Source organism: Thamnophis sirtalis, unplaced genomic scaffold, assembly GCF_051295495.1.
Source record: "Thamnophis sirtalis isolate CommonGarterSnake01/CBP01778 unplaced genomic scaffold, rThaSir2_p1.2 scaffold_13, whole genome shotgun sequence".
Lineage (NCBI taxonomy): Eukaryota > Metazoa > Chordata > Lepidosauria > Squamata > Natricidae > Thamnophis > Thamnophis sirtalis.
In genome coordinates this window covers 5,902,760-5,918,849 of record NW_028261393.1, presented here as the reverse complement: position 1 = coordinate 5,918,849, position 16,090 = coordinate 5,902,760, and the positions used below count along the sequence as shown (strand labels likewise).

Sequence of the window (16,090 nt, the reverse complement as noted above, 5' to 3'; positions counted from 1 at the left end):
CGAAGCTCCATAACACCTCTGCAATGCTCCAGCTGCTCAGCGGAGCGTCGCATAGGTGCCGTATGGTCCATGCGCGGAATAGCTCAAATACAGGTAAGGAGCGTGTGCCAGGCCCTCCAGAGCACCGTACCGGAACCTGATGCTCCCGGCAGCCACCGGTATACCCGTACCGGGTCGTACCGGTCGTAACTCACCAACTCCACTGGCTAAACGTCCAGATGTTTCATTTCAAATAACTCTTGAGTGTGCAAGATGGCAGGTTTCTGCTATCTTTGCCGTCTTCTTGATGAGATAGAGGTTTCCCTGAACTGTTTATTCAGACAGCCATTCAGATGGGTCCATCCCGTTCCGAAGTGATGGAGGAAATAGGCCACATTTGCTGCCTTCCTCCCCGCCTCTCCCCATTCGTAAAGTACACATTGGACCAACCTTCACATGATTCGCCCAACCCATCACTGTTTTCTCATCGGTGCGGAGCAACGTGTCCTCCCCCCACCCCCGTCCTGGCTGAGCGAGAATTTTTTTGGCGAGCCAATCAATAAAAGACGGAGACATGGAAACAGAATCATCGACTTCCCACTGGACCCACACCAAGGCCCTTCCTGGACCATGTGTCTCCGGGGAGAGCGGAGGCGTGTTTACAAGTGTGGTCTTCAGAAGCGGGATGAAGTTTCCCAGTCCCAAAATAGCTTTATTTTGTCTCGAACACCTCATTTTGCTTCTCATGCATTGGGGGTTATTCAGGCCGAACGTTAATCCCTCTTTGGGGGGTCAGTTCGGTCTTTTTAAAGTTTCGCCCATGGAAACGACTTCCATTGTCTTTCACGGTTCTCCATCGTTGCGGCCTGTGCAACCCAAACCTTCGGATCTGATCCGCAGAGATTAAAAAGTTAAGTTTTTAAAGGGTTTCCGAGATCTCCCCTGGGTCTAATACTCCGTTGAGCGTTGAGCACTGTTGTGGATAACTCCAGACGTCCTGAAGCCAAATATATACATCTATGTATAGAATGCTTTCCTATTTTTGTATGCATTCTGGCCACACACGGGACCCATCATATATCCTTAAAAAGAAACTGCGGCCGTCTCATTTCTGGGGAAAGGCCAGGAAGAGCGCAGGGGTACCCCTTCCTTTGTTTTCCTTTTTGCTAAAGGATATAAAAACAGAGCCAGTGTGGCTTATGCTGCGATACATCCTGGTTTGCTTGCCCACGAGGTCTTCAATCAGCATCCCTAGGAAACCAGGTTTTGGAGAGATGCAGGGTGGAAGCCCGGCCTGTTGAAGGCACTGGAGTCCCACTGGACCAGGGCCGAAAAGATGATTTCAACCACCACCACCCCAATCTCTTTTGCCCTGCAAAAAGTTGTTCTACCCTGTTTTCCCCAAAAGTAAGACCTCCCTGGATAATAAGCCCAGTCGGGCTTTTTGACCACATGGCGCTAAAATCAGCCCTCCCTGAAAATATTTAAACGCATGCGCAGCCATGAGGTGACGCTACCTTCTGCACCTCCCCTCGAAAATAAGCCAAGTGCTTATTTTGGGAGGGGGGTGTCAAAAGAAAATAAGACCCTGTCTTATTTTCGGGAAAACATGGTAGGCCTAAACCTGATGGATGATGTCTTGGCAGGGATCCCCTGGTGGAGGTGATAACGAAGCCTCACGCTTTCCATTCAATTGAGGGGGATGGGGGTTTGCCTTGGGGTGTCCATGCAGAGGAATGCCATGATTGTCACAGTCACATGAGATGAGGGAGTGGTGGTGGGGGGTAGCCTGTTTCACACACACACACACGCACCCCGGGATGAAGACGTTGTCGTCATTTGGATGGTGTGGTGGAAGACCGCACCGCGGCGTATCTGGTAGCACCAGCCTGAGAACAGTAATCCATTCAATGGGGCTGGGCAGCTGATGTCACGCTCTCTCCACTACCACCACCACCCCTTCTTCCCCTGCCTTGCTAATTAGTGAGAACAGGCTGTGTGTGTGTGTGTGTGTGTGTGAGAGAGAGAGAAAGAGAATATGAGAGAGAGAGAGGGGGGGGGAACATGATGGAGAAGAGCAGAGTTCATGGGTCACTGTTTTCCTCTAATAGCTCTCTCTCTCTCTCCATCCTCTTGTTCTCCAAGCTCACCACAACTGGCAGATGAGGGTTTGAAGTAAGCATAGAACCATGGGTTGGGCGGGTAGCTTCCTAATTCTCAACATTGCCTCTTCCGGGAGCCTCCAGTGGGCCCTGACACTCACTCTCTCCCTTTCCCCTCTCCCCCCCTCTCCTCCCTCCCACTCTCCGTCTTCCCCTCTCTCTCCGTCTCCTTCTCTCTCCCCCCTCTCTCTCCCTCCCTCCTTCCCTCTCTCTCCCTCCCTCTCTCCGTCTCCCTCTCCCCCTCCCCTCCCTCCTTCCCTCTCTCTCTCCCTCCCTCTCTCAGTCTACCCCTCTCTCCCTCCCTCCCTCCTTCGTTCTTCTCCCTCCCTCTCTCTCCCTCTTTCCCTCCCTCTCTCCGTCTCCCTCTCTCCCTCCCTCCTTCCCTCTCTCTCCCTCCCTCTCTCCGTCTCCCTCTCTCTCCCCCTCCCTCCCTCCTTCCCTCTCTCTCTCCCTCCCTCTCTTCGTCTCCTTTTCCTCGCCCCCCCTCCCTCCTTCCCTCTTCTTCTCTCCTCCCACCTTCCCCCTCTCTCCCCCTCCTCTCTCCATCTCCCTCTCTCCCCCCTATCTCCCTCCCTCCCTCCTTCCCTCTTCTTCTCTCCCTCCCTCTCCCTCCCTCCTTCCCTCTCTCTCCCCCCTCTCCCTCCCTCCTTTCTCTCTCTCCCTCCCTCTCCCTCTCCCTCTCTCCCTCTCTCCTCCCTCTCCCTCCTCCTTCCCTCTCTCTCTCCCTCCCTCTCTCCATCTCCCTCTCTCCCCCTCTCTCCCTCCCTCCCTCTCTCCATCTCCCTCTCTCCCCCCCCCTCTCTCTCACGTGTTGCTTTGTGCTTGCAACTCGGTGTCCTCACATCTCCCCCTGGCTCCGAGAGCCGGCGTGAACGTCCCACGCCAGCCAGCCCCTGCGGGGGTCTGAGGAGGCAGATGTCCCCACGTCCAGCACATGCTCCTCCTCCTCCTCCTCCTCTTTGTTGGGGGGATTGGAAGACAGCGCAGTTTGTGGGGTGCTCGTGGCTGTCGCTCCTGGGGTGCTGCCCAGTTCGTGCTGTCTCTCTCTCTCTCTCTCTCTCTCTCCCTCTCTCTCTCTCTCTCTCTCTTCCTCCGTTTTATTTTTAGCTGTTGCCTCCCTTGCCGTTGCCTGTTGCTTGGAGACTGGTGCTGTGCCTCTGTGTGTGTGTGTGCATGGGGGGGGGATGTGTGTGGTGTGTGTGTGTGAGAGAGAGAGTACTGCGTGGGGTGGGTAGGGGGTCTTTTTAGGTCCTGTGGTGCCAAGAAGCAAGGAAGAGGGAAGGATGCCGAATTGCATTTGTAAGGGTGGGCTTGGGGGAGGGGGGCACCACTCCATTTGGCCCAAGTGCAACTCTTCCCTTGGTGGGCATGGGTGGTGTGTGTGTGTGGGGGGGGGGGGTGAAATGCAGTTGAGGCATGCCAGCCCCCCCAGGTTGCAGTGTGTGGGATTGGCTCTCGCCCTCCCACCCTTCGCTCCAGATGACATCACCATCCTAATGGCTCGGTCTTACGCTGATGCCCTTGAACTGGCGCCCGAGTCCCTGGCCTCCATTACAGGGGCCTGAATTATTGATGGGCTCAGAGCGCCTGGGGTTTGGGAAATGGGAAACCACAGCCCCCCCTTCCCCTCCCCACTCCTCCCTCCCTCCCTCCCCACCAAGCTCCAACACCCTCCCTGAAGGCATTGGGCAGAGGCTCAGCAGTTTCAGTCAAGGAGAAATAAAAGCATTGGGGCTTGGCTCTCTCTCTCCCTCCCTCCCTCTCTCTCTCCTGGGCCACAGGCAGGCCGAGTTCAAAAAACACACACTCCGCCAGAGTTTCCCTCCCCGGGGTGGAGATGCATGCGCCAGATGGGAAGCCCTCCATACGGTCTGGGCGAGCAGAACCCACCCAGGTTTGGGTGACTTGTAACGGGCGATGCTTAAACGATTCATGGAGAACGCAAGAAAAACATGTACAGGTAGTTAGCTCAGAGGCTGAGACACTGAGCTTGGTCGGCGGTTCGAATCCCTAGAACCACGTAACAGAGTGAGCTCCTGTTACTTGTCCCAGCTTCTGCCAACCTAGCAGTTCGAAAGCACGGAAAAAATGCAAGTAGAAAAATAGAAGCCACCTTTGGTGGGAAGGGAACAACGTCCCATGCGCCTTCTGCGTTTAATCATGCCGGCCACATGACCGCGGAGACGTCTTCGGACAGCGCTGGCTCTTCGGCTTTGAAACGGAGATGAGCACCGCCCCTAGAGTCGGGAACGACTAGCACATATGTGCGAGGGGAACCTTTACCTTTAGTTTGGACTTACGACCACAGTTGAAGCCAAAATTTACATGGCTTAAGCAAGAAGACCGCTCACAAGTGGGTTTTTGCCCCGTCATACGACCTTTCTTGCTACAGTGAAGGGAATTTATCTTGCTAAGCAAGGCATTGGTTAAATGAGCCTTGCCCCATTTTACGACCGTTCTCGCCACAGGTGTTAAGCGGTGGTTAAGTTAGTAGCAACGTTGCTAAGCGAATCTGGCTTCCCCTTTACACTTCGCTTGTCCGTCGTAAAAGGGGATCATATGTTTCCAGCACACTGCGACAGTCATAAATATGAGCCAGGGGCCAAGCATCTGAGTTTTTGATTGCATGACCCTGGAGAGGCTGTAATGTTATTAAGTGTGAAAAATGATCCTAAATCATTTTTTCTCCAGTGCTGACACAACCTGGTGACCAAACGAATGGTTGAAATTCAAGGACTACTTGTGTACAGTATAAAGTTTATCCCCTCGCACGTATGTGCTACTCATTCCTGACTCTAGGGGGCAGTGATCATCCCTGTTTCAAAGCCAGAGAGCCAGCGCTGTCCAACGACATCTCCGTGGTCATGTGGCCGGCATGACTCAATACCGAAGGCGCACGGAACGCTGTTACCATCCCACCAAAGGTGGTTCCTATTTTTCTACTTGCATTTTTTACGTGCTTTCGAACTGCTAGGTTGGCAGAAGCTGGGCGACGCCAGGGATTCGAACCGCTGAACTACCCACTGAGCCACCGCGTCCCGTTGGTATAAGGTTTATACCAACCTAGAAAAGGGGGATTTAAGACCCAAGATTTTAAGTTCCAACAGTTGGGCCCCCTTCGCAGTTCAGTGACCAAATTTTGTACCCTTGGCGACTTGGCTAAATTTATAGCTGTTTCCAGTGACTTGTGGCTGCATTGTACAAACCAGTGTTTCTCAACCTTGGGGACTTTAAGTCCTGTGGACTTCAACTCCCAGAATCCCCCAGCCAGCTGGCTGGGGGATTCTGGGAGTTGAAGTCCACAGGACTTAAAGTCCCCAAGATTGAGAAACACTGGTACAAACCATTGGCTCGTGTAACAACCGCAGTGTTGACTTTACAGCCGCTACAAAAACTGTCGTATGCCGAAGACTGCCTACACGACACAATATTTCCAAACCTTTACCCAGGTTTGTAGCAAAGACACACTTGTGATTTTACACTTCAGTGTAACAAACGCAACCTCCGTCGCATTTAGCGGTGCCACGAGGAAGTTCTGCGTTTGATCAGTTACTATCACAACGTAACTTCCCGGGAGTGTTGTCGAAAGTCTAGATTGCGTGACAATCCTTTCGAAGAGAAGTACAGATGGTCCTCGACTTATCAACAACAGTTCGTTTAGCGACCGCTCAGAGTTACTACTTACTGGGGAAAAAAAGCGATGCAGTCGTTTTTCAAACCGACGCCGGTTCCAACATCCCCTTATTCACGGGGTCATAATTCAAGACGCTTGGCAATTTGACGCGTATTTATGTTGGTTGCATGATCCTCCAGGTCACGTGATTCCCCGCCGACAAGAAAAGTCAATGGGGAAGACAGATTCACTTAACAATGGCGTTACTCCCTTATCAACTGCAGTGATTCACTTAGCAATAGCGGCAATCAAGGTGGTAAAATGGGACAAAGCTCACTGAATAAATGTTCTGCTTAGCGACATAAATTTTTGGGCTCGGCTGCGGTCATAAGTCGAGGACCCCCTGTATATGCTGGCTGGGGAATGCTGGGAGTCGACCTCCCCACATCTTTAAAAGGGTTGAGAAACGTTTTACAGCAAATGGGTCGGTGGGTGTACAAAATCTCAAGATATAATGGCTGCAATCATGAGCTCAGAGACTGCCCTTTTTTGGGGGGGGGGGGCTGCACTGTGTTGAGTTAGATTGCTCCGACCAGAGCGGTAGAGACACAGCCAGCTGGGAAGGGGAGACCCCCTCCCCAAATGGCTGAGAAAGGCCAGCTTCCTCCTCTCCTCCCACAGCGAGGACTGCCGGTACTGGAACGGTTGTTTATGAAACAATGGGAGAGGCCCCCATCTTGAGAAGTCCCACGGCGGCCTTTATTTGTGACTTCCTGTTTGGAGGGATGGGACGGGACGGAGGGGCCTTGTGAAAACTTTCAGAGGAGGGGGCTGAGTTGCATCGCCGGGGCATTCTTGCAAGATGTAGTGTACGCACGCACAGACGCACAGTCATCCTGTTTTGTTTCTTCCCCGATTTGGGGGGCTGGGGGGGCTCCAATGTCCATTTGGGGGTCTTCCACAGCCCTGAGTATTATCCAGGCCTTTATAGGGAAGCTTGATCTTGATGGCGACGGCGACGGCAAGCTTCTCTGCCCCTCCCCTCGCCCAGGAATGCTTGCCGAGCCGGGCTCCTCTCTTGGCTGGGAAAAAAGGAAGCCTTGTCTTGAAGTTGCTGACCTCAGCTGCGAACCATTCCCCCTTCTGCCCTCCCCAAGTGGGCTACCCAGGGAGAACATGGCACAAAGGCGCTGCTCCCTCCGTCCGTCTGTCCGCCTGTCCGTCCGTCCCCCACTTCTAAACACGCCCGATGCTTATCCAGCCTGTAATGGGGGCCCGACTCTTGCCTGGGGCCGGGTGTTTTCAGGACCTTCTCCTTCACCCCTTTCCGCTGCCAATTCCACCACCACCCCAGCGCCCTCCAGCACTCTTTGGCTGCCCTGGAGAAGTTGGACGTGCAAAGTTGGGCACCAAGTTCTGGGCATCGGGGCGGCTGGGGGCAGGCTGGGATGCTGCTGCCCCCCCGTCCTCCAGGGAGGGAGGCTACCCTTAAAGCTGGCTGCTCTTCGCCCTCCCACGCTCGGAGGGCTCAGCCTGGAAGTCCGTGAGGCGGCTTGGCTGCCCTCCCAGCCTCCTGGCGGCAGAAGGCGGCGACAGTGGCGGCGGCAGCAGCAGCCGGTTTCCTGTTTTCCCTCCCCTGGCACACTGGGGACGGGGGGGGGGGGTGGCTAAAATCCACATGCCGCCACAGCAGCCATTGCATCCTTGTGGGGGTGTGGGGTGGCTTTGAGCCACCCAGGGCTTCTGCCAACATGCCCTGATGAGATGCAGCCAGAGGACCGGAGTATGGGAATTTCCAGCACTTTGCTTCCAAACTCTCTTATGCTGGGAGGGGGCGAATGGGGGCGGTGTGTGTGTGTGTGTGTATTTCTTGGCTATCCTATCCTGGAAATGCGCCTCTGCCTTACCAGACTGAGCTGGCTTAACTTCTACCTTTCTCCTTGCCAGGGTTCGCCTTCCCGGATTGGGCCTACAAGCCCGAATCGAGTCCCGGCTCCCGTCAGATCCAACTCTGGCATTTCATTCTGGAGCTGCTGCGTAAGGAGGAATACCATGACGTCATCGCCTGGCAAGGGGATTACGGCGAGTTTGTCATCAAGGACCCCGACGAAGTGGCCCGGTTGTGGGGGGTGAGGAAATGCAAGCCTCAGATGAACTACGACAAGCTGAGCCGGGCCTTGAGGTGAGCCCGGGGCCGAGAAAGGTGGTGGAGAAATTCCAGGAACTTGGGAATGCCACGGGGTGGGTGGGTTATCGCACCTGGGGATGGGTAGCCCCCCGCGGGAACGGTGGGAAAGGAAAGCTGGAAAATTCAGCCAGTGGGACTTTTCTCCAGCTTTTTAACAGAGGTTTAGAAACATGCAGGTACATGCGTGCGGCGCACTCAGGAATTCACAGATGCACACATGTCAATCTGCCCAGCCCTTCTCTCGCAAAATATGGAAAACTTTGCAACTGCTCGTTTTGCGCTGCTCCGATGAAAAACAAATTGGGGACGTGGTGGTTGTTTTGTTTTGTTTTTGTTTCGCAAGCGCGAAACGTTTAGCAGCAGAGAATCTAGAATTTTTAAGAGCTGTTTTATTATCCCATTCGTTCCCAAGCAGCTGTGAGAGCATTATCGCTATCTGAAATAAGGTGATTATGATTCATCTCTTCTCCCCCCCCCCTTTTTTTTTAAAACGGGGCTTTTCAAACAAGATAGATGAGAAATCGAGCTAAATCGGTGTTCAATGCAAGATTTGGCAGGAGTTTGTTTTCCGTTCAAGGGCTAATTCAATCGAGACCCACTTTTTAGTTTGTTGGGTTGCTGGTTTAATTCGTGGCCCGACAAAACTGCGCTCATCAAAATAGCGGCGATAAAACCGTGTCGCTAAAGCCGTGATGTCATCACCGCGGCGACAACAGCGCGGCGACAACAGCGCGGCGACAGAAGGGCTCTTTAAAACAGTGCGGCGGCAGAAAGCCGATTTAAATTAAGGTAAGGGTTAGGATTAGGTTTAGGGGTTTGGTTTAAGGGCTCTTTAAAACAGCGCGGCGGCAGAAAGCCGATTTAAATTAAGGTAAGGGTTATGATTAGGTTTAGGGGTTTGGTTTAGGATTAGGTTTAGGGTTAGGTTTAGGTTAGGGTTAGGGTTAGGGTGCTGAGTGCTTCGGAAGGCGCGGATTTGCCCTCCGCGGTTATGTCAGCGCGGATAAGGGCTTAGCGGTTTTGTCGGTGAACCGGTTTAATTAGTTGGCTTACTTTATAAATTTTCCATCCCATTTCCTATTTGAAAGTTCGGAAGCCAGGGAGAACTGCCTCTCTCTTGCATTCAGAAACGTCCCTCGTATAGCTTGGAAAAGATCCCCATCTGAAAGGGTGGAATACAGGCAGTCCTCCACTTACAGCAGTTCATTTAGTGACCATTCTGAGTTACGACGGCGCTAAAAAAAAATGGGACTCGTGACAGTTTTTCACAGTTAGGACCTTTGCAGCATTCTCATAGTCATGTATCAGAATTCAGATACATAAATTCGTATTTATGTCCCAAGGTCATCTGATCATTTTTGGTGACTTCCCGACAAGGTCAGAAGTCAATGTAGGGTGGGGGGGGAACCAGATTTATATAATAATCAGGTTGATAACTAATCAACTGCAGTGATTCCCTTTATCTTTGCAACTTTGGGCGCTAAACAAATTGTACGTTGAGGACTGCCTGTAGGGGGGGGTCCTAGTCCAATTCACAGCTATTTACTGAGATGTTTGGGCCCTTCCATTAATAGCAATAGCAATAGCAGTTAGACTTATATACCGCTTCGTAGGGCTTTCAGCCCTCTCTAAGCGGTTTACAGAGTCAGCATATTGCCCCCAACAACAATCCGGGTCCTCATTTTACCCACCTTGGAAGGATGGAAGGCTGAGTCAACCTTGAGCCGGTGAGATTTGAACAGCCGACCTGCAGAACTGCAGTCAGCTGAAGTAGCCTGCAGTGCTGCATTTAACCACTGCGGATTGACTGGGGATTGGAAGCTACATGACGCAAACAACACGTCTGCTTACGAGGACGCCGTTAAATCCCCATAACTGGAGGGCTAGAAAATGCACACTTGGCCCCAGGCTAATACCGTAATTTGGCTCGGCTGGTTTCCCATCCTTACGTAAGGAGCGGTTGATCCTAGGCAACGTTGGTGGGCTAGTGGCTATTTACAAGGCTGTGATCAAATCCCTTTGCAGTCACAGGGACTCCGAGCGTGTCGCTTCTCCCCCTTTGAACAGATGCTGCTTCACACTTGCTGTGGCTGTAACACTTTTCCTATCGGGGCCATGCAGACTCCCACAGACTCCCGAGTTGGGTTTTTATGGTGGGGGAGAAGTGGGACTTGTGAGTCACTGACCCTCTCTTCCTCCTCCTCCTCTCTGCTTTTCCTCCTCCCTCTTTCCTTCTGTTTTCCCTTCCCCCTCCTCTTCCTTTCCCTCCTCTTTTCCTTTCTTCCTCCTCCCCCCTTTTTCTCTCTCTCCCCCCACTCCTTTTCCTTCGTTCCTTCCTCCTCTTCCTATTTTCCTCCCCCTCCTCCTCTTTTCCCTCCTCCTTTTCTTCTTCTTTTCCTCCCCTCTTCTTTTACTTTGTTCCTTCTTCCTATTTTCCTCCCCATCCTCCTTTTCCCTCCTCCTTCTTCTTTTCTTGCCCTCTTCTTTTCCTTTGTTCCTTCTTCCTCTTTTTATCCCATCCTTCTCTTTCCTTCCTTCCTTCCTTCCTTCCTTCCTTCCTTCCTTCCTTCCTTCCTTCCTTCCTCCTCTTTCTCTTCCTCTTCTTTTACTTTCCCCTCCTCTTTCCCCTCCTCTTTTTTTCCTCCCCTCTCCTTTTTCCCTTCCTTCTCTTTTTCCTTTCCTTCCTCCCCTTCCTCCTTCTCCTCCTCCTCCTCCTCTTTCCCCTTCTCCTTTCCCTCCTCTTCCTTCCTTCTTCTCCACCCTTCTCTCTTCCTTCCCTTCATTTACTCCTCCTCCCAATCCTGCAGGTATTACTACAACAAGCGGATCCTACACAAGACCAAAGGCAAACGTTTCACCTACAAGTTCAACTTTAACAAATTGGTGTTGGTCAACTACCCTTTCATCGACATGGGCATGGCGGGTAAGCATGGTGGGGGGACTTGCAGAGTTTCTGGGGCAACCTTCTCCCTGCTCTTCCGCAAATCTTTTTTAATCCATGGCAAGAGAGCCAAAGAAACTGACGTTTAAAGCATTGAGTTCCTCTGGTAAAACAGGCAACACCCATATAAATGCAATAAATTCAATTCAATTCAACACCCCCTAATGCAAACACATGCACCTACTCCTTGTAGGAATTCTAGGCTGATGTAGGAATTCTAGGCTCAATTCAACACCCCCTAATGCAAACACACGCACCTACTCCTTGTAGGAATTCTAGGCTGATGTAGGAATTCTAGGCTCAATTCAACACCCCCTAATGCAAACACATGCACCTACTCCTTGGTAGCTCTATTGGGTGTGCCCCAAAGGAAAAGAAAAAAGAAAAGAGGTTCAAAGGTCTTATTTTACTTATGGAAAAGTATATTGACCCATAAGGAAGATAATTTCCCCATCAAATAATTTAACTTTGGAATGGGAGTGTCTCTCTTGATGTACTGGAAATACAGTACAGGTGGAGGGTTGTTGTTGTTTTTAATGTGGAGGTGGAAGGAGTGCCATTTCAGATTAAATTTTGGCTTTCTTTGGGAGGGGTGATTGGCCCAAGAGCAAAGTGACCCATTTGGGAGAAGTATGTATTTGTCCAGGAAGAATACATTGTCCAGGATGTGGTCAGTTCAAAAGATCTGACAATTGGCAATTTTAAAACCTTCAACTGTAGAGTTGAAGTCCAAAGGTCTTAAAAGTTGCCAAGCTTGGACATCCCTGATCTAGGGTGACATGGATGAGAGGCTACCATATCTGGGGGTGTTAGGAGAAGGGACGGCCATACCTGGAGATGGAAGGGAAAAGGAGGATCAGCCTAGAATTCCTACATAACCACAAGCAGACTAACTTCAACTCCTTTTGAGTGCCGTTAACTCTTATACCGGCAGTGAAGAAGATAACATGTGTCTACATGATTAGCAATAAATCAGTTTAATGGAGGCTTTCACATGTGGACCTGAGCTTCGGGTGCATGCTGGCTGAGGGATTCTGGGAGTTGAAGTCCATAAGTCTTAAAAGTTCCCAAGTTTGGACACCCCTGGGTTAGATGTCGAAGGGGTCACTGGTCTTCTGAAGGCTTCCTTGAGCTGAATCAGTTCAACTGGGGTTTGGGGAAGGACTGGCTGGGTGGAGAGGGAGGTGAATTCTCCCTTTAGGCCTTTTTTCCTCCTTGGTTGTTGTTATGCTGATTTCCTTGGTCTGCTTTCCTCTTCCTCGTAGGTGGGGCCGTGCCCCAAAGTGCTCCCCCTGTGCCCTCGGGTGGCTCACACTTCCGCTTCCCCCCTTCCACTCCATCCGATGTCTTGTCACCGGCCGAGGATCTGCGTTCGCCCGGGGTCTTCTCCGCCGTGGCTCGCCGCCTCGCTCGGGGCTCGGTCAGCGACTGCAGCGACGGCACCTCGGCCAATTCAGAAGTGGAGGAGACGTTGGCCGAAGAGCAGCGACGTGGAGGAGAGGCGGGTGGATTCCGCGGGCCCCCCTTGCCCAGCCATCCACGTTTGACCCACGACGCCCTCTTTAGGATCTATCCCCGCCCGCGGGTTCCCGAGCCTCTCAGCCCCTTCCCCGTGTCCCCCATGACTGGGCCTGCTGCTCTCCTGCCCCCCCAGCTGTCCCCTGCCCTCCCACTCACTCCCACTCACATAAATTACACTCCCTCACCCACCCTCAGCCCCATGTACCCCAGCGGCTCCCACTTCTCCTTCAACCCTGAGGACATGAAGCGCTACCTCCAAGCGCACACCCAGAGTGTGTACAACTACCATCTCAGTCCCAGGGCCTTCCTCCACTACCCCAACATTATCATCCCGCAGCCCCAGCGCCTGGAGAAGCCCCCTCTCCCCCCTCCGCCCTTGCAAGCCGAGGAGCCCCCCAGTCCTTTCAAATTCAAGCTGCAGCCGCCACCGTTGGGACGCCGCAACCGCGACAAGCAACCTGCGTCAGCCGTGCCCCCGGGAGACTCCAGTGGTGGCCTTCTCGCCTCCTCCTCTTCCTCCTCCTCCTCTTCTGCAGCTGCTCCGGAGACCCTCATCCCCCAGATCAAAGTGGAACCCATCTCGGAGGGAGAGTCCGAGGAAGATCTCACCGTGGAGGTCACGGATATCAGCGAGGATGACGAGGAGGTCTTTAAGGCCCCCTCGGCCCCCATGGAGAAGATAGAAAACGGGGAGACTTCCGCTTTAGCGCCCCCCGTTTCTCGGGCCGGGGAGAGCGGCAAATGCATTCCCCTCAAATTACGCTTCAAACGCCGCTGGAGCGAGGATCAGCGGCTGGAAGCCGGCGGGACGGGCGACGAAACAGACGACAAGAAAGTGAAGGGCGAGGAGGACGCCGGTGGTCACGGGGACGCGGTGGGAGGCCGGCGGATCAGCACGGAGCTGCAGCAGGCCACAGCCGAACTGACCCTGGAGAATCGAGACTGCTAGACAGGACATGCAGCTCTCCCTCCCTCCGGACAGATGGACCGATGACGGGGTGGGTGGGCTGAATTTGCTGCCTTAACTCAGAGATTATTTTTCTCCTTTCCTTCCTTCCTTGCGTCCTTCCTTCCTTCCTTCTTTCCTTCCTTCCTTGGCCTGGAACTCTGTACATGCTCTGCTCCTTCTTTGGAAGCCAGAAAAAAAAAATGTAGGAGCGGGGAAGTTTTTACTTGTCTATATGCATATATAAATCTAAAATATATATATTATATATATATGTAAAACCTCTTTGCAGGGGTGGGGGGGGATTTCTAAAAATTAATATGCCAGGTTCGTTTTTAAGGGTTCTCTTTTCTCTCCCCCTCCCCGGCCTCATACACTATAAGCCTCAGGACCTTTTTAATTAAAGATTAACCCCTCCTCCCCAAATACGGTGTAGTTTGGGGGGGAAAGCATTTTGGAAGGGGGGCTTTGTAGGGGAGAATAAGGGTAGTCTTATATGGAAGCCACCACCCTGCTCTTTTCCTCGTCCTCACACTCACAAACTTTGCAATTAGCAATCTTAAAGCACAATACACTTTTTAATCCCCCCGTGGATCAAAAAGAGAGTTAGCCATATATGTTCCCTGTCCCTCTTCACCCCTTCCTGTGCGCCTTCGGCGTTTAGCTGTGCTGGCCACACGACCACGGATATTGTCTTCAAAAAACCACAGGCTCCCTCAGCCAAGGAACGCACGGCCCCCTAGAGTTGGATACGACCGAGAGGGAGATTTTTCTTTTTAACCTTTTATATATTAACTATATTAAATATTTTATAGGCTGCCCGAGAATTCCTCTTCCCTTGAGGCAGCCTAGGCCAGCCGAAAGGATGGACGAGCCTGCGGTCTTAATGGTTAGCGTGGGATCATTGAGGCATCTTGGTTGTAAAAACTCTTGCCTGTTGCGTTGCTGCATCTTCTCAACCTAGAATAAGATGGGGACCCCATGTGTTTTGGGGGCTTGGTTGAGGGGTGCCTTTGCAACATGTGATGCTCGTCACCAGTGGCAAAAGAGGAGTTTTCTATCTTGTCTTTGCCAAACGCACCAAAGACTTCCCCTTTATAACTATGCTTTAGGAGCGGGGTCTCCAACTTTGGCAACTTTAAGCTTGGCGGACTTCAACTCCCAGAATTCCCCAGCCAGCTGGCTGGGGAATTCTGGGAGTTGAAGTCCTCCAAGCTGCCAAGGTTGTAGGCCCCTGCTTTTAAGAAACTATGAACTAAATTTTAAAAAGGATTGGTTTGGGCCTAGCTCAGGCTTATTCACCCTGCAAGGCCGCACACGGTTCTGGACATGTGCCCACCCCCACCAAGATTGTAAACTTTTTAACATTACGTGATTTATATACTTTTAACTCTATTACAGGTAGTCCTCCGCTGACACGGACGCAATCGAGCCCCGAATTTCAGTTGCTAAGCAGGACCGTTGTTAAGTGAGCTTTGCTTACTGGCCCGAATGATTCGCTTAACAATGGCGGCGATCGTTGTTAAAACAACGGCAGTTTTGCCCCGGTTTACAACTTTTCGTGAGGCCGTTAAGTGACTCGTGAAGTTGTTAAGTGGAACATGCAGTTGTTAAGAGAATCTGGCTCGCCTACCGTCTTTGCTTGTTGGAAAACGGCCGTGGGAAGGTCGCAAATAGGGATGACATGAGCCCCTGGGGCTGTGCGACGGTCATAAACACATGGCAGTTGACATGTGTCCGAATTTCGAGCACGTGACCACGGGGCTGCTGCAACCGTCACAAGTGTGAGAACCAGGCATAAAGTCACTTTTTCCAGTGCCGTTGTAACTTTGAATGGTCACTAAACAAAGTGGTTGCAAGTCAAGGACTACCTATATGTAGGTTATATACATATCCCAGGATAATTCCAGAGCCAGTTTGGTCTAGTGGTTAAGGCAACAGTCTTGGAAAACAGGAGGGCGCGAGTTCAAGTCCCGCCTTGGCCCTGAAGGAGCAGTTGGGGTGACCCTCCCAGGGTTGTTGTGAGGAAGGAGGAGGAGGAAAGGTGTGCTTGCATATATGTTCTTTGCTGCCTTATTTGTAAAAATAATAAAGGCAGGATACAAATAAATAATTTTTAAAAAAAAAAACCCTCTTCACTCAGTTCGGCCCAGGCAAAGCCCCGCGGCCATTTAGCCTCATTAGGTTTTGGGAATTAAGGGGTGGGTGGGTGGGATATTTGAAGAGGTTTTTGTTTTTTTAAGTGCCTGTTGAAATGCTGTTTCCAAGGGAACCTAAACAGGGAGCGGACATTCCTTTTTAGTCTCCAGTCTGCACAACACGGTGGTTCTCCCTGAAACGCCAGCTCTTCCTTTTCCTTGTGTCCCAACAACTTCAGAAACCAAGGCCCTCTTTTCCTCCCTCTCGTTAAAACAAGTCCACCTTTTTTGCTTTTTTGCAAGGGAATGTTTCCGGGGTGTGTATATCCCGACAAAAGAGGACGGGGATGCAGGATGAGACGGTGCCTTAGAGAAAACGGGGGAAAAAAATAATAATAATTTGGGAATCTTGCAATGCAGAAAGCCGTGTCTCCTCTCGGCTGCTCTCCAGATCCTCATGGATCGTATTTGCCTTGCTCTCCTCCGCTCTGTTAGGATCAGAGATTATTCAGTTGCCCAAAGAGACAGATTTGCATGTACACAACGCCCCCCAACTTCCCCCGGGAAAAAAAAAAATCTGACTTTGTGGGATGCTGCCATGA

At 51.8% G+C, this 16,090-nt stretch overlaps 1 protein-coding gene across 2 annotated transcripts in view; it reads left to right on the top strand.

Moving 5' to 3' along the window:
• The window catches only part of ERF (ETS2 repressor factor), a 23,451-nt gene extending 7,940 nt beyond the window's left edge, over positions 1-15,511 (top strand). The window contains exons 1-4 of one of the 2 annotated variants that reach the window (XM_087728356.1): positions 7,422-7,537; positions 7,702-7,936; positions 10,750-10,865; positions 12,149-15,511. In XM_087728356.1, the coding sequence (XP_087584482.1) occupies positions 7,519-7,537; positions 7,702-7,936; positions 10,750-10,865; positions 12,149-13,353 (1,575 nt within the window). In that variant the 5' untranslated portion in view covers positions 7,422-7,518 and the 3' untranslated portion in view covers positions 13,354-15,511. Of the gene's footprint in view, positions 1-7,421; positions 7,538-7,701; positions 7,937-10,749; positions 10,866-12,148 lie in introns of those variants that run through there. The other variant, XM_087728357.1, reaches the window with a different exon arrangement.
• Positions 15,512-16,090: the final 579 nt, after the last annotated feature.